The 22323-nt window shown below is 45.2% G+C and overlaps 1 protein-coding gene across 3 annotated transcripts in view; it reads right to left on the reverse strand.

The window, feature by feature from the left end:
* CDK8 (cyclin dependent kinase 8) overlaps window positions 1-21306 on the reverse strand; it is an 80566-nt gene extending 59260 nt beyond the window's left edge. For 2 of the 3 annotated variants that reach the window (XM_035325998.1, XM_035325990.1), the window contains exons 1-2: window positions 21144-21306; window positions 1837-1912 (exon numbers count right to left, since the gene is read on the reverse strand). In XM_035325998.1, coding sequence (XP_035181889.1) covers window positions 1837-1912; window positions 21144-21271 — 204 coding nt within the window. In that variant the 5' untranslated portion in view covers window positions 21272-21306. The remainder of the gene's footprint in view (window positions 1-1836; window positions 1913-21143) is intronic. The other variant, XM_035326006.1, reaches the window with a different exon arrangement.
* Window positions 21307-22323: the final 1017 nt, after the last annotated feature.

Here is a 22323-nt window from a genome sequence, read left to right on the forward strand (position 1 = left end):
TGTATATGAAGAGTTCCTGATTTTCTTTTTGATATTCATTCACAGGAATGGAAGTATATAGATATATATTTAGTGGAATTAAAAAAAAAAAAAAAAAGAGGAACAATGAATTTTGGGGAAAAATGTTCCTTCTTGCCTTCAAAAAGAAAGCATCACAAAAACAGTAAGAAAAAAAAAAATCAAACCCTAGAAGTCCATGGTTAATAATTTAACTGCAGAAAAACAGCCACATCAGCAGCTGAAGCCTGGAAGCAAAACTGGAAGCAAAGCCAAGAGCAGCTCAAGAAACACTGGTGCAGATTACTCTCTCTCTCTACACCTGCTTTTGGGCTCCACTCCACTGTCAGCCCACCTTCACTGTGCCTTTGGTGCTTTCAAACATTGCCCTTCTTTCACCTCTACCACTCTCCCACCATGGGCTGTGAGTTGCACTGCTGTTCTCCTCAAAGGGTGCAATCCTACAGCTGCGGCAGCTCAGAGCAAGGAGGAAGCTTCCCTGCTTCTTGTTCCTCTTTTATCACTACAGGGACCCTGCTGCCCTAGAGGAATGATTACACAGCAGTCCTCAAGCTATGCAAAGAGGCCAAGTCGCTCCTGACTGTCAGCCAAATTAGTAATTCTCTTTTAATAGATACAAATTGAGTAAGGATCTTTCCCAGAGCAACGAGATGAAACCTCCCTAACAAGCTTCTCCTGCCAGCTTCAAGTAGAATAAACTCTTTCAAACTCTTCAGGGAAATCACTGCAAAAAATACAAATAAAGTGTTCTCACAAATCCCTCTGAAACGGTAGCTGACTCTTTCCAAAAGCATTCACCCTGAGGAAGTCACAATATTTGGAAAGTTACTGCCAAAATGGCTGGGATATTCCAAATTTAAGGCCCTGTTTTCAGCTCCTTCAGTTCCATGTGGATGTCTATCTAGCATGACAAAAAGGCTCAGCTTTCAAAACCTGCTAAATTACCTTCTCCTACAGGATACTGTTTCACTTCATTTTTTCACCTCACTCATTTCAAGGACTAAATTGTTTGAAATCAAAGCCAACTTGAAGTCAACAGTGTCTGAAATCCTGATATGCTCTTCAATCAAAAATGAAATTGCAGTAGATCTACTAGTTTTAAATCCTTCAAGACTACGGGTTTGAAACACTTACTCAAACACATGAGTTATGGTTATTTCCTTTCCTAATTCATCAATTTCAGTTGAAACATTTCAAGATAAATAAACCCAAGCACCACCACAAAGTAAGAATATACAGTAGTTAACCAGAACCTTCTACATACTGGCTGACCCATTGAGTTTCAGTTTCTTTGCAAACTTGTCACAAACCACAAGTACTTATTTATGTTTTTTAACAACATGAAATATAAAAATATGAACCTGAATACTCTAGGAAAACGTATGACTAATATTCATGGGTATACTACAGCCCCCGAGGCAATGACGATGCCTGTTTGACTTGAAATCTTCATTTAAACAGAACCCAACATGTTTTAATCATGGAGCCCATAAGAATTAACCTCTTTAGAAAAATAACAAGCACTAATGCAAAAGTCAGATTAAGTAATTTAAACCACTGACTCTAATCGTGTTATTAAACTGCTGCATTTAATCTGCGCTGAGGCAGGCAGTAAATTCTAACTTAAAACCAGTCATTTTTAGACAGCAAGCGTAACAGGTGCAAAATCTTCCACGCCATTTGTACTTATTTTATACCTCCATAATGAAAATACAGCACCCATAGTAAAATAACATGATTCAGCCAACAAAAACAGCATGCACTCAAATCAACACTTTTAATAAATCTGTTTGCTAGTAGAAAGAACTTGTTACTTACTGCTATTTCTCTGCATGCAGACATAGAAATTCCAGTACCTTCTATTTGCTTTAAAGCATAATCTTTATCATCTTTCCTGTGAAAGAAGAAAAGAAGTTTTTTTAAAAAAAATTGCACCATGAATTCAAAGTGAGCTCTTTATCACCATTCAGCAGTTTCTAATTCATATTCTTCACCTTATTTTCTTTCAATTGTTTACTGATTTAATGCCTGGATACCAGCTAAGCACTAAGCCATAAGCTAACCACAGCATGCTGCTACAGATAAAATATAAATATGTTCTCACTACTTAAATAGCAATTTTGACTTTTTCAAACGTTACAATCAACACTTCTTCCATTCCTTTCTTGTATTACCATGAGGAAAACACCACAAACATTTAGTACATACTAGCACACAGTTTCTCAAAGTCTAGCTAGGGGTACATCTCCCATAAATGTGGGACTCGGATGAGGCAAAACTTACCCGTATTTGAACAAGCTCTTCAGTAGCACAAAAACACTGTCACAGCACCTTTTCTTTCCTCCAGAACGTCCTAAAATTGTGGTTCTACCAAACTAGCCAAACCGCCAAGATGAATAACAACAAGGTACTCGTGCAAGTTGAACTATCTAGAGAAATGTTTGTCAGCTTCAATAACATCTAATGCTTAAAAAACAAAGAACTCCTGTACTTTAACCTGCTTATAGCTTGTATTCATTTATTTAAAATGCAAGCCTGTTAGTTTCTCCGGCTTCCAGTAGGTAAGTCAAGAAGAGGCACTGAAGCAAGAGAGGACACTGAACCTTTCCTCTTTCCCATCTTCCTGAAGACACACAGTGCTTGTCCTTCTGGTTTTTGGGCTGCACCCCACAGCACTCCTGAAGAGCACAGCACTTAACGGCACTGACTTCAATACTTGGAGCACACATACAGACCCATATCTTTGGGATGTGTAAGAACCCTCATAAATTTTTCAGGAATCCTGCTTCCAGCTTTCACAGCTGCAAGGAAAATCCCTGCAAAAACACAGAACGCAAACACCCAAAAGAAAAAAAAAAGCCCTAGAGTTAAGCATTTAAAACACATGCACTTGTTTACTCCAGCTCTCGCTAAACATTTGTAAGGCTTTGAATCGCTCTCTTGCGACATGAAACGCACTCCCCTGTTCATCACTCCATATTTAATCCCTCAAAGTATCAGGTCCTCTCCAAGAGATTTTTCATGGGGTTCAAAGACAACCCACTGTTAGCAATAACCGTTCCAAACAGAAGAGGGGAAGAAGTAGGAGATTAATGGGCAAAATACAAACACAGTTAATGGGGATGAAAAGTGGAATGAAACTGCGAGTGGGCGAGAGCAGATTTCAGTAAGAGGGCAATTACATGGAATCAGCAAGATGAAATCCGAGGGGGAATACAAGATCTGGAACAAACAGGAAAAAAAAAAGAGTAAGGAGGACAAAGACAGAAGACATTAAAAAGCTTCCATTTTATAAAAATAAAAAGTTTTGATCTGGAAAAGAAATAGAGCCAATCCTGAGCACAAACTCATTCATACATAACCAAAAAAGGTGTGAATGGGGAATAATTCCCTATTTCTCACCTTACAGGAGAACTAGCTGCATGAAGCCTGAAAACAAGGAATTGTTCTTAAGCACGTAATTAAACTGTACCTAATAGATGACACTGTTGTAGGGATCAAAAGCATACGTGGACTTGAAGCTACACACATTCACAGTAGATTGGTGATTTACAGGCCATGAACAGCTACTGAATATAACAACCTCAACCTGCTCTCCAGCACAGGTTTTCTACGCTGCTGGTAGAAGGTGAAAATTTTTTAGCTGGAAAAATTTCCCTGTCTTTTTCTATCTCCCTTTGCTGGCAACGGCTCACAGCAGTTATCAGATATAAATACGAAGCAAAACAGATTGGACAAGAGGTTACTCTCATTGCCCTATTTGTTCAGACACGCAGTTTTCAAGGTGTTTGAGGAGATCCCCACTCCATGAGGAGTGCTGCCATGCCACTGCTGCTATTACAAGCGCTACCAGTGTCAGAACGTGCAGCAAAATTGGTGTGACTAGAGGTTACTCAGTGACCTGCTTGCTTGCCTGTTTCGATTTTGTGGGGTTTGAAGAACTGAGTACAAAAAGAAGTGCTGCTATATGACTGCGATCATGACAAGTATTTCAGGTAGCACTGACTACAGTTAAGGCTGCCTCCCAGTTATGATAGTAAAATTCTATTTTTAGCCAATACAATTTTTGCCAAATTAGAAGTTTGGACCCAAATTTTCCATAGCAGATGGCAGACTTTCTCTGAGAATTCTTAGAAAAAGATACTTCAGCTGTTTCCTAGAACAAAACTGGAAGAAAACACTCATTTGCACATGTTGAGTCTTTTACAATCATCACTTTAACACTTAAATTTGATAGGGGGGTTAAGAACAAACCACTCTTCTTCTTACAAGAGGATACTCACACCGGATGAAAAAAAGTTTGTGAGGAAAACGAACTCCTCACACTGAAAGGCAGTACAGATCTGAGATCCAGAGATGCTGTGTCCAGCCATGCTCTACCTTGACAGCCACCTGTGGCTGCACGGAGTCAGCCACTTGCCAGGTTGCTGCGCTCCTGTACTCACAGCAAGCAGTCTCTGCCCTGTTCTCCACCTACTCAACCATTGCAGAGGAAACCTAACCATGGGATAAAGAAAAAGGAACTAAAGTTTAGTGGTAAGGCACATTTTAATCACCACACTCTCCTCCAGAACCTGAAAAAATAACCAGGCTTCGGACTTGAGTTCTGTAGATGACGCACATGTAGTTGAGCTACAAAGCAATCAGCCAACCCTTAATCCTCTAACATCTGGTATACGCTGAGACCAGCGACTGCTATGGTTACCCACTGCGCCATTAGCATCAGCTCTTCCATTCATCCAAGGACAAAACCCCCAAATTCTGTTAAGCCAAGCTACGTTTAATTACAAAAGCTTCCTATAATTCCTTGGAGCCATGGGTATTGGGGGAATAGTTTTCCAATGGAAGGATAAGAATTTACAGAAGTGCTATGAAATCAAAGGAAAGGTCAAAGTGATGAAGCTTATTTTAGACAACTTCCAAAATATATTGACCAGAGGCTGCTTTTATCATAACACAGCCCAAAAGGCCTCTCTGTGATTTTGGACATGGGCAATTGCATTCTTTGAAACTTAAGATATGTTCAGGGTAACAAGGGAGGAAACAAAAATAAAATATTTATAAATATCTTCCACAGCTAACTAAACAACAGCAGTGGCTATTTAGCAGCTTGCATTTTAAGGGCCTAGGAAGACTTTAATTATAATTCAACTAAACTTTTTATCAGAAAGATCCTGTTGGGAAAACCCGTCCACTTCCTCAGTTGCCTAATAAGACGTTAAGTAACTTTGGCAGATGCTCTACCTAACACCACACACATTGTGAAGCTGTAAAACAGCAGAATGAAGAAAAGAAGCCTGGAAGCCAATGGTCATTAATCCAAGCTTGCATTACAGTTTGAAATCTCAAATACAAAATTAACTGGTTAAAAGCTTAGGAACAATGTTTCTTTAAAAACAAGGAAATGTGAAACCGGACAAACATCTGAGGGAAACAGCTTCTACCGCCTTAAAGCTACCACGGAGAACTAAAAATGCAGCATCTATTCTGTAGAAAACTAATGAACCTGTTAATTCTTTATGGTTCTTATTCCCTGAGGAATATGAAAATCCTGATAATTAAAAGATAAGCATGCTAACAAAACACGATTTTTTTTAATTCCTCCGTTGAGAATTCCATTACCATCACCAGTAATAGCAGTGAAACACCCTGAGTAAGTACAGCTGTCGTAGTGTTGTTAGAGGGATTCAGCCTCAGCAGCACTAATACCAAATTCTCTGAATGCCTTAAATACTTGGGAGAGATGGGATGAGGAACTTGCAAAACACACAGCTGTAGGTTAGAAGATGAGAATGAATCACTTATGACAGAAAACTAACCTTCGGGACACTTATTTGGCATTTTTACTTTGCGGAATCATTCCCTGCTTCCTTCCCCCAAGTCCTAGCAGTGGTGGTGGGCTTTGTTGTTTTCATTTGATTCAAAATCTGATTTGAGAATCAGCCTTTGTACTTGTGACATCCAGTGAGGAAGTAATTCAGATTAAATCTTTGAAGCTGAAAGATTTCCACACTTATACTAAACACCAGAAGAACTGCTGTGCACACAAACACACAGGCACCAAAATAACACCTTGCTTCCTAGAAAGCCCAGAAAGACACGGGTGCTGGTCTGCCATTTCAAATTATTACTTGGAAAGAAGAACTTCGAGAATTACCTTTTTCCCTTCTGATGCCACATTTATGGCACCACGTAGCCTTGCCATTTCACCTACTGGAATTCAATGGCACGGCCTTAGATTCCACAAACTTACGGGTGTGCTTTGAGCTTACACACCGAACCACAGAGACCAAACAGAACCCTTTCACCTCTCAGGAAGCTGACTTCCGTCCCCAAAGACCACTGCGCGCTGACAAGGTCAGGGCATTCTAGAAATAGCCTTAGCCGAGCACATCCAAGACAAACAGCCTCAGTAACCGAGGACCGAAGTAGTAAGTCTGCTCAGATTTATGATCCAACCGACTGAAACGGAAACAAGCTCAGGAGAATGTACAAAGCTGGACAGGTATAAGCATGCAGAACAAGTGTCTACTCTTTAGGCAGTGTTAGACACAACAGGGCAGAGGCCAACAATCAAGGAACGCAGATGATGGGCATCAGCAGAGAATAAAATACATAAAAAATTAGTATTGCGCGCCTGGTACAAAGCAACTGGTACCAAGGTTGGGAAACTACATCACAGGCACCTGGCTTGCCAGAAAGCACACTGAGTTCAAAATAATTAGTGCACACAGCAAGGCTGATTGATGATCCTGTACCTTCAGAAAAACTTGAGAAAAATCTTGATTCCCCCCCCAAAAAAGCCCTGTGATGCAATGATAACCACTCTACCTGCTTGTAATCCCATTTCCACAGAACCCATTACATTTCATACATTTAAGTGTTTTAAAATTACATCATAGCAAGAACTGAAAGCTAACAGCAAAGGTTTGCACAACAGCCTGATGTGAGTCCGGGGCTTGCTGCTGGAGGAATCCCACCTTCAGCCCCACGCATGCACTCATGTCCTTTGTGCTGGAGCCAGGATTCAGCTGGACATGGGCTTATTCAGAGCGTGGCAAACTGTTTACAGGTATTATTTTGCATGTTTTCTGACCCATTAGAGCTGAAAGGCACCGCTGAATGCTCAGATGAGCAATGAGGCTGTCTAAGGGAAGAGAGCAAGCACATGCAGCGGAAGCAGAGCTGCTTCATCCACAGGCAGGATGAGCATGGTACTTTAACATCTACGTGCCTTCCAAGGCAGCATGAGGCAGTGCACTCACCCCCGCAGAAAGCCACAGCCAGGTGCTATTCCTACTGCAGAAACCATTTATTTAGTGGAAAAGTTCAACATTGCAAAAGACGACTTGAAAATTGGGCAACAAGATCAACTACAACTTTATCATTCATTTCAAGCTGTTTGAGGGTCGCTTTAAAGTGATTTTACTTTTACTGATTCTCTCTACATTTATCACTCCAAAATGAAAGTATTTTCTAAGGGACACCTGTGGTTTCTTCCTGTTGTTGTTTCAAGAGCAGGAAAAAAACTAAAAACATTTCAATTATATTACCTAAAACAAGTTGGATAAAGCAAGACCAGAAGATAAACATTAGGTTAAATTACTGGTTCGTCATTTGATTTAATTTAAAAACATCTTGAAAAACAGAATCGTCTCATATCATATACTAAACTTACTGAACACAAGTCAACGCTATCTTCTGCATTAGAAACTTTCAGCCACACAACCAAAGCATGGCTGTGTTGGAAAGTTCAGATTTATTCAAGCCCAGAGTATTTAAATGTATTTTCAGCCTGCTTAAAGTTTATCCCATCGTAGGTTCTTGCTTGCTCCCTGTTCAGAAGGTATCTGTCAAAAATCAGATAAACAGCTTCTGTTATGAAAGCCTCTTGCATATTAATAAATGATAAAGGATAATAATGCAAACCAATCAGAAAAGCTACTTTCCAAAGGATTTCAGCTCAAAAGAGTAGCTCACAACTGTTCTTGCCTCCTCTACAAAGTCTCCTGCAGAAGACTTTCCAGGTACAGGTAAAGAGAATAAAGAGTGGTTCCTACTCGTTGATCGATCGAACGAAGATAACTTCAGTTCACAAGACATTCAGATTTGACACTTACTTGTGCTCACCACTAAAGGCAGAACCTCATATCCCTCCTAACGGGGCGGCTGTCAGCATCATCAGTACCTGCTTTACAAATTCACCTGGCGTGGTTCCACCACCAAGTTCAGTTCTGGTCTAGACCTACAAGACCACAGCACCTGCACAGCCCCTCTCTTCTCAGATGTCTTCCCAGGGACACGTCTTCATTTTCTCTGGTGTTGCTGGCATGCAAGTGCTCTTGAATGCTGTAGGTATGTAAGTACCACCAGGAAGACCAGTTATGTTTGGCTGGTGTCACAGAGGTGTGACAGACTCAACAGAATAAAATCAGTTCAACACAAAAAAGGATCACATCCCTTATCGTCTGTGGTTCTTTTGCCTTTGTTCATAGTTGTTCTCAAAATACAGGGGAAATGCAGGCCCCCACATTTTAATTTCATCACTGGACAATAGTTCCGATGAAGAAGGAACATGTTGCTAGAAAATCACCACTACATGCTCCCCTGAGCCTTTACTTCCTAAAGGTCTGCTACAGATAGAGACAGTTGGTGAGACCTTTCAGACAATCCAGGACCACCGCTCCGCAATCAGTGTATTTACTCAGTATCAGTGTCATTCACTCCAAGTTTCAGTCAGTGTGCTGGATGAACACACTAAGTTTTGAAGAGTTAGAAAGTGTTCGGATAAACATATCGTTACCTTCAAATACATTCCAAAGCTCAGAAACTATTGACAGAAATATATTTAATCTTAATTTTACTGTTTTTCCTTTTCCTTTTTTTTGATTCCAAGAGTTAACATGATTAGATTACCTTTATCTATAATTTCTAGTTTAGTTAAGTTTTAAGGACTAACAGAAAAATCACTTAAATTTAAATACTAAGGAACCTAGCAAAGTGAAAAATTAAAGATGTGTTTCTTTGGGAATGTTTCAAAACCCTGCCTTTTTTTTTAAGATACATACATGATTCACAATAAATGCGAACAGGTAAAACAGCATAGTCAAAGGTAGGGAGAAAAAAAGCCAGTCTCTGCACCCCCTTCTTTCTGCTATTAGCCTTCCACCCCAGAAACACACATTTTATCCTGAAAGAAGCGTACCAGTGTGACCCCGTCTTGCACATACTTTAATATACAATTTTTATATAGAGCGTGCTGGAAGAAAAAGACAAAGAAACCTTGACAAAAGACTACAGAACACAAGGAACGCAGCTTGTGACTGAAGCACATTTCATGGACTCACAACTAAATTTGCAGCATGTCATGTAAAAATAAAAAGCCAGATTACTCACCAGAACGTTAGCACAAAGAAAACATTGCAGGGCAAGACGCTCTAGCAGAAGGAAATTTCTCAAGCGGAGGTCTAACTCAGGCGCCTGCACTTCTTCCAGCACCAAAATACTTCCAGAACATGACACAACTGCTATGCCAGAACGGCACCATTATTTTTATCAGAGAGAAAGGGTTATGCTGCGACTATTTTCTATTTCAAAACAAATCCTCCAGTAATCAGACCCTTTTGTGGATAAAGAAAAGGTCACTGCCCACAGCTGGAGGAAAACCCATCCGCAGCAAGCCAATAAATAACACTTTGGAGAGACAGCTAATACCGTGTGGTGAATGGCAATTAGTAATTCACTTCATTCCTTTTGTTCTCTGTGTTCTTTTAAATTAAAAACTTTTGCCACAACATGTAGTTTGGCAAGAAGTTCAAAGCAGAGGAGTAGATTTAAGGGTACACTACACATGGGGCTCTTCCGACCCAGGAATTTGCTGTTGTCAAAAGAAAAGCCTTTCCTTGACATCCCCCCTTCCTGCTCCTAGCCACAAAATCCCTCCCTTAGGACAGCTCAAGCCTGTGCCACACTCCTCCACGAGCAGATTCCTCCCCTGCAACCAGCAAAATGTTAGTCTACAGTAGGGTTTGACAAGTACCCAAACCAGCAACAAAGTGCATGGTAAGAGCAAAAGAAAAACAGGGGATGGAGGAAAGGAGAACAGAAGAGCAAGATGCCTCTCCTCACTTTCCCCTTCCTGGAAGAGGTGAGACCACAGGAAGCATGCTTGGCTAACATTTGAAAAAAATATGAAAGCAAAACAAAAACCACAGCCTTCCATCCCTGCAATCAACTCCAGCACAGAGTACCTGAAGAGGTTATAACACCTGGGATCCAGTTAAGGACCTCCTCCTCCTTTCTTCCACAAAATTACCATTTCTCAGCCAGAGAAGTTTTCAAACAGGACATTACAAGGCTTGCTTCTATGAGTAGACCAGTTACCAGCTGCAGCACATGGAGAAATCCTACACCGATAGGCAAGCAACAGCACCTCGCTCCTGATTAAAAAGCTTGTGCTGCTCTACCAAAACACACAGCCGTTTCAACTCTACTTCTACGTAAAGCAATACATGAGGTACCTCTCTCTTCTTTGTAAAGGAAAATATTGCTGGTCTTCATTTACACTTTCTTCTCTCTGACCGCTCTGAAGTCACCTCAGTATCTGTAGCACTCGAGAAAGCTGAAGTTGTTGCCTACAATGCTGAAAACAGGATTTACAGTAACCATGACGTTTTGTTCTCCCTTCCACTGCCAAGAAGTCCTATGACTCTCTGCTTTTTAACAATTACTTGCACTGAGCTGGCACTTCCACAAAACTATCATTACAAACCCCCAAAAAACTCGTAAGGAATAATAAAATCAGAGGCCCGTGCTGCGCAAGTCAAGAACCTTTTTTGCGTGTGCATCGCTTCACACCAACAAGTCATTTATTACTGGCCCTTACCATCACAAAATCCTTCCCCAGGCCTTCACAACCAGCCCTTCCCCTTACAATCCCAAGTTACTATCACCAGCCAAGCTTGTTCCCAGCTATTCATGACAAGGGATTTCCAAACAACCTAAAAACTTCTGAGCAGCCCAGTTTCGAAGAGATGCTACTAATGACCCCGTTAAGTCCTAATCTTTAACTGGTTTCTCTATCCAGAGAGGTTTTAACCCTTTGGAATCTTCCTGGATTTCCAAAAAGTGCTTAATAAGGTCCCTTTCCAACAACTGTATTGCCTTAACTTGTTCTTCCCTAAAGCTGCTGCCTCCTCACCTCAGAACCTTTCATGTTTCCACTATGTCTGCTGCTGGTCCACCTCACTAGCAAGTAGTTTCCACTAGTTCACTTACTATTTTTACTTAAAAATGTCACCGTTGCCTTTTTCCAGCCTTCTATGACTCAAGTAGAAGCACTGAGTTACACTTCCCAGGCAATTATCTGCTTATTTCATTTCCGAGCTCCTTCACATGCGTGAAGGTGCCTCATCTTGACTAGCGACTACTCCCTTTGGTTTGTTCAAGCAGCCCCTTCTCCAAACACCGCCATTTGAGGTCTGGTGCATTCCTTACCTTAAGTTCTTCCATAAAGCCCAGACAAAGCTAGTTTCCTGCTGTCATTTCAACACCTCAAAACACTCCTCTTACAGCTCAGTGATCCCCTGGTCCTACAGATACTATTGTGCTAGAGATGCCTCAGAAAAGAGGGGAGAAAATGGGAGATGAGCGTACTCCCTGGGCTTCCTTTATTTTATTGGGCCATTCCAGGTACTTTAATTGCTGGTACAGCACGTTCATGAGCAATACATACCCACTGCAAGCCATGTAAGCTTCAAAAACTGTCCCCAAGCAGCTTGCAACATTTCACCTTTTCACCTCTCTTTCAGCTTTAAGAAGCTCTATCTTCCCATCACCACCTCCTTTCCAATACAGAAATACACAAAGGTAAGTGGTACTTCCACGGCTTTCTTAACCTTGCTTAGATTCAGCATCCTTCCAGGAGCAAAGCACAGAACACGTTTGTCACAGCCCTCAGGGGCAATAGTTGGAATCTGCTCTCACATCGCACTGCAGGCCAAGTCGTGAGTCGATTCTCCTGCTGTGTGTCCCCTGACTGGCTGTTTCATTGCTCACTGGCCCAAAGCTTTTCTTGGTGTCTCTCTCCATCTGCCTGAACTAAATTAGGGTAACAAGCCATTTGTGACTATTTTCTGCTTTGCAGCCACCCTGGTCTCACACAGGCTAATGGAAACATGCCAAATGCTATTTTTCCCCCTTACATGTGCCTGGGATTCTACCCATATAGATTGCAGCGTTGCAATCGGTCCTTTTTTTGTTTCTGAGTTGAGTGTTTGGTTATCTGACACTCATCTGGCAGTCGTAAAAACTCACCTGGAAGCTTATACAGACCTGAATGAACGTAAGAGCAAATGGCAGCAATAGCACATTTCCTCGGGAGGGGTTGCTTTGTTCAACCCTGCTTAAACAGGATTGACATTTAGTCAAAAAGCAAGAAGTTGGAACACCAAACAGCTGAAATATAGAAAGTTAGATAAGATTCAAGTTACACATTGGCAGCCTTGATGGCATGAAGCTCCGGCAGGCAGAACTGGCTCCATTTGCTCTTCCCATGCTCCGTACCTTGCACAGGAGCTCCGTGAGAACAACACAGGTCACGAAACCTGATTTTTGGAGGCTTCACTGTGGGATTATCCAGTGTCTGTAATTGCAAGTACACCTGCAGCAAGGACCCTCCCTCACAGGACAAGGTTGTGACTTTCCCAGGAAACACATCCAGGCCAGAAACACAAGGGGGAATCGGGAGATTTACCGCAATCCAGAGCCTTTTGTACGAGCTCTCAGTTGCACATGTTATTCAAACACGCAGTAATGAATTGAGGCTTTTTTTTTACTGCAATTCTCAAGTGTCCTTTATTCAAATGTCAACATGTTGTACACAAGGTGTTACAAGCACACAGAATGGAGCACTCCCAGAAAAACAGGCAGATTGTTCCAGTGACCTTTAGCTGTGTTCTTCCATCTTCGCAGAACACGCGTGTTTTTTTCGAAGCCTGACTTGAATTTTGGATGTTTAGGCTATCAGCTGTACTTGAGAATAATCACTATGTTCTCGCGAACATTTTGTCCTTTAAAGAACATCTCTGCAGCTTTAATCCTGGTTTGTAGATCTTTTCCTGCAAATTCAGAGTTAAGCACAACACGTTTTGCCATGCCATCCCTTAGCACTCAAGGTAGTCAACAAGGCAGCTGAATGCAAACCATTGCCTGAACAGCAGCCTCTCTTTCTGCAAGTATTACTTAAAAAATCGTCCTTTCACATCCTGATCTTCCTATGTTCAAGAGTCTTTCACTAGGATACACAAAGCAGATGCGTTAGGGCACATCAGCAGAATTCTCCAGGTGTTAGGTTGTCCATCCAGTACGTTTCCTGTATCAACTACTATGGAGTTCACACTTGTTTCTGCACAAAATTGATATCTATTTATTAAATGGGAAGCCTATGATACACAAAAGTTAGTCATTGGTTCAGAAGTGGCTTAGCACCTTCCAGAAAAACCTCAACTATGAGTAATGCTGGTCTGTAATCCCAAGCGTGCCGTTATGGGGGCTTGACAAGGTCCCAGAAACCATTTGTTGAGCCTCGGCAGAGACGAGAGCGAGCAGCAGGCTAACCAGCCTCAACACAGCCCCCTTCGGAAAGGCTTTCAGCCTGCAAGGAGCAGGAACACTCACCACTGTTCACCCCGCACGAAATAAAAGGTGAGGGTGGCAGGGGGACAGGGTCACAGCATGGTGAGGTGAAGCCTGCAAGCAAAATCTTTCTCCCATCCTTTCACACGAAATGGGCTTCTCTACTACTCACCCAAGACTTTTTTTTATACAGTGGAAGGGAACCAGAAAGGAATAAAAGCTTCTATTCACAGCAGAGACAAGGATCTTCATGCTCCTACCTCAGCATCATTATCTTATTTAAACAAACTTAGATGAATTGTCTGTATTGAACCTTAAAGACCATTTCCAGACTTACTTTAACAGAGGAAAGTGAACTGATTCCCAACATCTACATAAAATCAGAGTCCACATCCTGGAGTATGTTACACCATTACCAAACAAACTGCGCCCTTACTATTTCCAACAGCCAATTACGTATTGACTTCAAACAATCTTCCTAAGAATGCTTAGTTTCCAAGTGTGGGTTCTGAATGAGGCTGACGTACCAGGACCCTTTGTGTGCTGGGGCTTGATCTTGATTCGCGAGCTCTATTTCCCACAGAACAGTTATTGCAGGCACCAGCGACCACAAGCTGTACTGCTTAAAGAAAGCCAAGTCCAACAGCCAGCTATTTGTCCACTCTAGATCAGCCTTTTAGAACCTGCCCTGGCCAGCAAAGCTCCCACGGAGGCACAAAAGGCATGCAAGGCTCACCACAGTCCCCCTTAAAAGGAAGGCAGGCCCTATTAAACTCAATCAGCTATCAGGAAACGCTTTCTCAAGGTCTGCTTCCAGCCTGTTCACTACAGAACTGCTGCTGCTCGGTGAATTACCTGCACTGCGCTTACTTAAAGCGCATTTGTTTTGTTCCTGGGGCTTTTCCATAACTCCTATTGGGCTTCTCAGAACCCAGCAGCTGGGAACAAGCTGCAGGATTTGTCCTGCTGGTCCCACAGATCTCTGGGAGCCAGATTCCCGACTTACCTCTCCTGCCCCATTCATTCCCTGAGGAAGAACCTCAGATGTTGCTCTACGGGTAACTGATTGAAGACTTTCCATGGGGCTGAAGTCTCTTCATTTGTATTCCTGTCTTACAGCCTCCGTATTAGAGCTCCTCAGATATCAGGTAATAAAGGATCTCAGTTGTTTTGTTGTTGATTTTTATGTATTTTTTTAAACTTCTAAGAGTCTTAAAACTTGAGAACCAAAGAATAGCAAGAGCTAAAGTGAGCATACCACGTCGTTATCATTTCACTAAGAGCATTGCAGTGTTCCCCAGGGGCTGGTGCTGGGTCTGGTCTTGTTCAACATCTTCATCGACGACCCTGATGAGGGAATAGTGTCTGCCCTCAGCAAGTACGCTGACGACACAGCTGGGAGGAGCGGCTGATGCCAGAAGGCTGTGCTGCCATTCAGCGAGACCTGGACCGGCTGGAGAGGTGGGCAGGAAGAAACCAGATGCGGTTTAATAAGAGCAAGTGTAGAGTCCTGCACCTGGGAAGGAACAACCGCGCGTATCAGTATAGGCTGGGGGGCAACCTGCTGGAGAGGAGCTCTGCGGAGAAGGACCTGGGGGTCCTGGTAGGTGACAGGTCGGCCATGAGCCAGCAGTGTGCCCTGGTGGCCAAGAGGGCCAATGGGATCCTGGCGTACATTAAAAGGAGCGTGGCCAGCAGGTCAAGGGAGGTGATCCTCCCCCTCCACTCTGCCCTGGTGAGGCCTCACCTGGAGTACTGTGTCCAGTTCTGGGCTCCCCGGTACAAAAAAGACAGGGATCTCCTGGAAAGAGTGCAGCGGAGGGCCACAAAGATGATACGAGGGCTGGAGCATCTTCCCTATGAAGAAAGGCTGAGAGACTCCGGTCTGTTCAGCCTGGAGAAGAGAAGACTGAGAGGGGATCTTATCAATGTGTACAAATACCTGAGGTGTGGGAGACAGAAGGATGTAGCTAACCTCTTCTCAGTGGTTTGTGGGGATAGGACAAGGGGCAATGGCCTCTAGATAGAACACAGGAGGTTCCGCACTGACATCTGAAAGAACTTCTTCACAGTGAGGGTGACGGAGCACTGGAACAGGCTGCCCAGGGAGGTTGTGGAGTCTCCTTCTCTGGAGATACTCAAGGCCCATCTGGACGCCTACCTGGGCAGCCTGCTCTGAGGAACCCGCTTTACAGGGGGGTTGGACCCAATGATCTTTTGAGGTCCCTTCCAACCCCTACAGTTCTGTGATTCTGTGATCCTCCTCCAGTGATACTCACCTTCTCCATAACCAGCACCCTCAACAACTAACCTCTATTCCCTCATAAGAAACCAAGCACAGCAGCAGTATGTGGCCACATTACTGACATTTTGTATTATTCTTATTCATAATCCAGGAAAAAGCAGACACAGATCTGGTATTCTGTAACACAGCTCTCACACCCTCCTCTCTGCACTTGCCAATGGCTTCAGGTAGCAATGGAACATCCCCTCGAGGCTATGCCAGCTCCACCTTCGCTGCCAGTTCCCCAAATGAATCAGGACATCAAGGACAAGGGAACAGGAGATCACAACAGGCAGAGCCCAAGGGCCACAGAAGGGCTCAGGCAGCAGGCTGGTACATTGACCTCAAAGCCGTGGAGCCACCTGACGGGGTGAGAAGGGCAGGAAGCAGAAGGGAAAAGAGTTATGCAAGCATTTCACTAGAAAAAATAAAGAGCCCGAGACATGGTGCAGCACAGCGCGCACATCTCACTATGCAGATAGAGTTAATTAGGAGCTTTCTAACTGCTGTGGTAACAGATCCAGAAGAGACTCAGGGCATACACTTGAACAGGGTAACACGGACACATCACAGAGGCACCACCAGCCTGCGGCACCCCCAACTTCCGCACTGTTGCTCATGGAGGCAGCAGCCAGGCACTCGTGTGTCCACTGCGGCTCTCACCACGCGCGTGACGCACACCAGCTGCTGCTGCAGGGAGCTGGAACTGGCACTCATGATGTCCACTGAGCAGAAGACGAGTTGTTGGCAGGTGATACCAGAAACTAGAGGTATGAACTTCATGGCACAACTCCTGCAGAGGCTCAATGTGGGGAGAAGCAAGAAACTCTAAGCCTAGACTCGTTGTTACGCTTCTTGCTAGTACAATTTTATCACTGACCCAACGACCCCCACTTGTTGCACTCCCAAACTGCTTGTTCTTCTTGCTAAAAATCAGCTGTGATAATAACTCAATCAATACGTACCTGTAAATACAACCTGGAACATGCTTAAACTTGGCTGGTGTCAGCCTTACAGAGGGCCAAGAGTTTCTGAAAGCAAAATCCCTCAGGCAAACAAAGGCTCTCAGCTCCTGGGCCTTCCCTTTGACAACAGGTAGCACAGTTTATCTATGTTGTGTTAAAATATTTTTTTACTGTTCAAAAAAAGTTCTTCAAATTCTATGAAACCAGAGGAGCATCACCCACCTCTTACCCCAACTGTTCATTATTTTATGCGACTTAGTCACGTTCTGTGTTTTTTCCCCACATACAAAGGTAAGTCTCTTTTGGAGACTGGCAATATTTGGCACTATCCTTTTCCAGGTAGGTGAGTTACCCCAGACCATATTAAAGGTGAGGGAAACCATTCGTTTACTAGATAGCCCCTAGTTTTTCCAACACCTTTTCTTACACAACTCACACAGACCCTCTCTAGGGAAAAAAAAAAGTGGAAAAAAGTGGATGTGAATTTGATTGTCTCCAAGGTGCAAGGAGGGGTCCAGTCCACAAGCACCATTTTTGTAATTGCAATTACAAAGCGTTAGCGCATCCAAACGAAGTCACCTGTCCCTCCACCTACAGCAATACTTCCAACACAGAACTAGAATAGCTGAAATGAAATTTAGTTTTAAAGGCCTCCAGCTGTGCTCCTGTTCGGGACCTACATCAAAAAGAAGTCGGGGAGCACAAGCTCACTTGCTGTGGGTTCCCCACCTGGAGCATCACCCACACGTCTTTCCCTGAGCAAGAAAAGCTTCCAGTAACACACTGGGGGGTATGACTCCAGTTTGAGATCTTCAATTATATCTTTTTTTGCTGTTGTAATTAAAGAGTGATACATTGCCTAAGAGCGACAGTCGATAGCTTCTTACTCTCATCCAAACCACAGCCAATAAACAGGAAAAATGGATATTTGGCAGTGCTCCAAATGGCCACCGAAACAGGCATCCCTGCTCGACAGCACGGATCTCAGACGGTACCTGCACGCTGAAAACTGAAGGGGAAGCAAATAAGAATACGGTGCAAGATCAATCCCATTAAACGAGACACCACTCAGGTATCAGCACGCTACCACCAGCGCAGGAAGCAGCCTGGCAGCACAGCTAAGTGCCTGCCTCGGGTGCTTGAGCACGGAGGAAGCCCAGGCTGCCACTGCAAGCCCTCTAGCGTCCTGCCGCTTCAGTGCGCCGAAGCAAATACCTGGGAGTCAGTTCCTGATGAACTTGCAAGGAGTCTGATCCAGTCAATTAAATAAGCAAACCTCTTCACGTCTCTGTGACAGTCCAACAAGCTTAAAAAATGTGGGCATATTTTTCTATTCCTGCATAAGTCGAATAGGTAGCTTTACAACCTGGGCTGAGCAACATCTCTGAGCACCCAGGCAGCACACAGAGCAGCTTTTTATGCAGGAAGTAACTGGAATTCTCTAGACAATAAAAGTGAACTGTCCAGTACCACTAAGAACAAGAGGATCAGTTTCCTGATCCAAACCCTGATGCCTTCTCCTGTACCTTGCTGCTCTAACACGATCCTCGCTTGGCTCGGAGCCCGCTGCGGGTCCTGCACTGATCAGAGAGGCAGTGCTCAGCACAAAGCCAGGAAGGTTCTCTTCAGCCACAGGGACTACAAACTTCATAACAGAAGGAATTAACAAATTAAAGTGAAAACTGGAGAACGGCATGCAGCTTTGCCACAGGCAATGCACCACGTGGAGCTCGGCTGTAACACTTAAATGGGTGACGGCCAACAGGTTCAGGTTTGGGCACTGAGTATGTAACAGACACCCATGGAACTGTTCCTGCTGATTCCTCTGGATGGTCTTGACACACTAAGCCCGGCCCAAAGCCCTGCTTCGTGGCAAAGGGCACAGCACGGCTGCAGCAGCAGTTGCGGCAGAATGAGGCTGAAAGCAGGGTTATGCCCTCATCAGGTCACCCAAGGACAGGCTGCCTCTCCGCTCCTTTTAAAAGCATTCTCACCACCTGAAGATAAGGTGGCTGCCTGCCTGTTCCCCAGAAGACCCCCCTGTAGTTCTGAGGACATCCAGTTACCTTCCTAGGGCTAGGACACGTAGCTCCTAGCTAGTTTTGAATCGCCCTGTTCCGCCTCAGAGGCGGCTGCAAAGGCAATCAACAAGAGGCGAACGCGCTGCCACACTGAAGGCACCAGCTCCTACTGCCTGTAAGCTGCATTTTCATCACCAAGAGCTTTTGGACATAGATTCACACAAACGGTACTACCAAAACACAGTTCTTGTCTGCGTAGGTTCTGTTCGTGAGATATCTGCGCGTAGAGTATGCCGCTTAAGAGCGGCCTCAGTATTTTCAACAAAGCATTTGCAGTCCTGCAGGACACCTTCTTCAAAGTTCCCTAAAACACGTGATGCGTTTTAACAGACATTGAACTTGCGTTATTTTAAGTAAGATTTAGAATTACATAATGCAGGTTAAGGCAAATGCATATCTCTACAGGAAAAAAACGTGCAAGTTCAAGCAAGATAGCAAACAGCTTAATGCAAGAAAGTTTGAGCTGTGGGAGCTCAACCAAACGAGGTTATTTCTCCCTCCAGCAGCATGAAACATTTGGGGGGTACTGAAACAGTGTCGTCTGGCAGATAACACCACACAAGCACTGTGCTCTACCTTCACGCACCCAGCGCTGTAAGAGGCACATATCAGCTGTCAGGAAATTGACTTGCTGTTCTGTATTGGCTGTTGCAGTTTCTCTCTTTTTGATACGGGAATCAAAATGGAACCTTTTACTTCAAGCCTAGCTCCAGCCATACAATTTCGCATCACCTGTGTGCAGCTATACCATAAGCTATGAGAACACCCGCAGATGTTTTTATCTTAAATGTTTTAGAGATTGTCCAAAGGCACATTTCAAAGAGAGTTTGCAAACATCTGGCAGGGAAATGAGAAGTGCCAGGGAAAGGGACAGGAAAAGAAGCACTAAGGGAACAATGAGGCAAAAGAAAAAAAAAAGGAGACAATAATTGCAGCTTGGCAGCTTCTGTTAAACTGCTGTTAGATACTGTACCTTGACTCCCCCACCCTCCTGAAGAGAGGGGATTTAAAAATCACACGCACTTGGGGAACAGAGAAAATTCTGCTTCCGATCTCCCTCTGCCTAATTCTCTTTTTCAAGCACACCATTCCCTTTTTCTGTAACTTCTGGAAATAACGCCGCCACCAGCAACTCTGACCGCACTCTCCCTAGCATCACCAAGCAGGCTGACAATTTTGCCGACTAACACAAGAAATCCCACAGTTCAGAACAATAGCCTGAAGGATTCCGAGGCAAAACGTGCGAGCAGTAGTGGTTAGCTGACTCATAGCAGCAAGCAGAATTCACGCCGAAATAACTGCGCTACAATTCATGTCCGCGCGTGCGAGGCAGATGAGATCAGCTGCAGCCGGTCCCGCTGCAAACCTCCTGCAGACAACGGCTCAAGCACTGCTAGAGCAAAAGCTTCAGAGAGCCTGATCCGATTTCCATCATAAAGTTAAAGCAGGCTGCGGGCAGTTATTTATCAAAGGTAGAGATAACGCCCAGACTTCTCAAATAAGCATTCTTTCAGCGACAACGCACAGAGCACTGCTGCGAGGAGGCTCGCAGGGATAATGGATGGATGCAGCTGAGAATTTAGGACCTGTTAGCACAGCCCCTGCCTCCCCAGTTTCTTTTGCTTCCTGCTCCCTATTGTTCTGGTGCTGGTGCCATGTCAGGGATTAGCGAGAGCTGGCTGACAGTTCGCCCTATCTTTCTCTTTCTTTAAAGGATTCAGACAGAGAAATTTGTTTGCTCGAGTCTGTGCTAAGCAGCATCACAAATAACGATCCCTGAATGCATCTGAGAGCCCCGCAAGGACCAGCAGCCTGCAGCTCCAGCAGCTGCCTGCAAGAACACCTAAAATGGTGCCTACAAGTGATAACCCAGACAGGAAAGCCCCGTTATAGAAAAAGGAGCCGCTCCCCGCTCTACAAAACGGGACTGAGAGCTTTAAGCACTGCTCCGGAGCACAACGCCGCTTGGGGCGAGGGCTTCTCTCGAGCCGGGGATGCGCCCCACAAAAAACATCGGCACACGGAGGGGAGGGGACGGGACGGGAAGGGCCGGGTTCGGAAGGACCGAAGGGACCCCGGAGGGGCCACGGGGACAGAAAGGGGGGGGGGGGGGGGGGACAGGACAACACGACAGACCACGGGCCCCCGCTCCTCACTCACCCATCCTTGCGCTTGGCTTTGTAGACGTGCCCGTAGGTGCCCCTGCCCACCTTGCAGCCTTCGTACTCGAAGAGGTCCTCCACCCGCTCCCGCTCGCCGGTCAGCTTCACCTTGAAGTCATAGTCCATCTTCGGCGCCCCCCCTCCCCACACCGGGCAGCCGCCGCCGCCGCCCCCCCCCAGGCAGCCGCGCACCCCCTGCCCCGCCGCCCCCCCGGCAGCAGGACGAGGACTAGGAAGAAGACGAAAAAGAGGAGGAGGAGGAGGAGGAGGAGGAGGAGGAGGAGGAAGGCCCCGGGCCGCCCCCCGCCTCCCTCCCCAGCCCCGCTCCGCGGCCGCCCCCCGCCCGCCCGGCGGCACACCAGCCGGTCTCTCCCCCAGCGGAATACGGCCGCCGCGCCTGACGGCACTGTCGCAAAGCGAATCCGCAAAACCAGCACCGCGGCACCTCCTCGCCCGCCCGCCGGCCGGCCGCGCCGCGTGGAAGGCGGCGGGTGGAGGGCGGGGCCCCGCCTCCTCGCCCGGCCCGGCATGCCGTGCGGCGCGGGGGCATGCTGGGAGGTGTAGTGCGGTGGGAGGGGTGGGCGCGGCGCGGAGGGTGGGCGCGGCGCGGGGCATGACGGGAGTGGTAGTCCCGGCGGCGGGACCGCGGGGCGCGATGGGAAGTGTAGTCCCCAGCCGGCCTGGGGGCGCGGGGGGAAAATGATGGGAGCTCAGCGAGAAAAGCGGGCAGAGGCCGCCTTCTCCACAAAATGTTTCTTTTTTCATTAGCTTTTCCTACCATGTGGGATACATACCACTCACAGCTAATACATACATCTGTTTTCTGCTGCATTGCTCTGTTTGCACAGGCTTTTTTTGTTTGGGGCTCCTTCACTCTCAGATCCCCACAGGGGCTCTTCTTATCAGTTCCATTTCTTATCTCCCATTTTGTCTCCTCGCCTTTCGTGGTATCTCAGAAGTCAAAATGAACACTTACACTTCACGTGTCCTGCTGAATCTGGTTCTTCGGAGCTTTCCTTTTTCTCTTTCTTTCTTCCCACCTTGCTCTATAATGTCCTTCTGTTCCATGGTTGCTTTGTTTCTAATGTTTCTGGCACACACACTTCAGACATTTTTTATTTGAAATCACACCTGTAAGGAAAATCAGGGTTCTCCATAGAAAAACAACCTGCTTCTGT

Source organism: Oxyura jamaicensis, chromosome 1 (assembly GCF_011077185.1).
Source record: "Oxyura jamaicensis isolate SHBP4307 breed ruddy duck chromosome 1, BPBGC_Ojam_1.0, whole genome shotgun sequence".
Classification (NCBI taxonomy): domain Eukaryota; kingdom Metazoa; phylum Chordata; class Aves; order Anseriformes; family Anatidae; genus Oxyura; species Oxyura jamaicensis.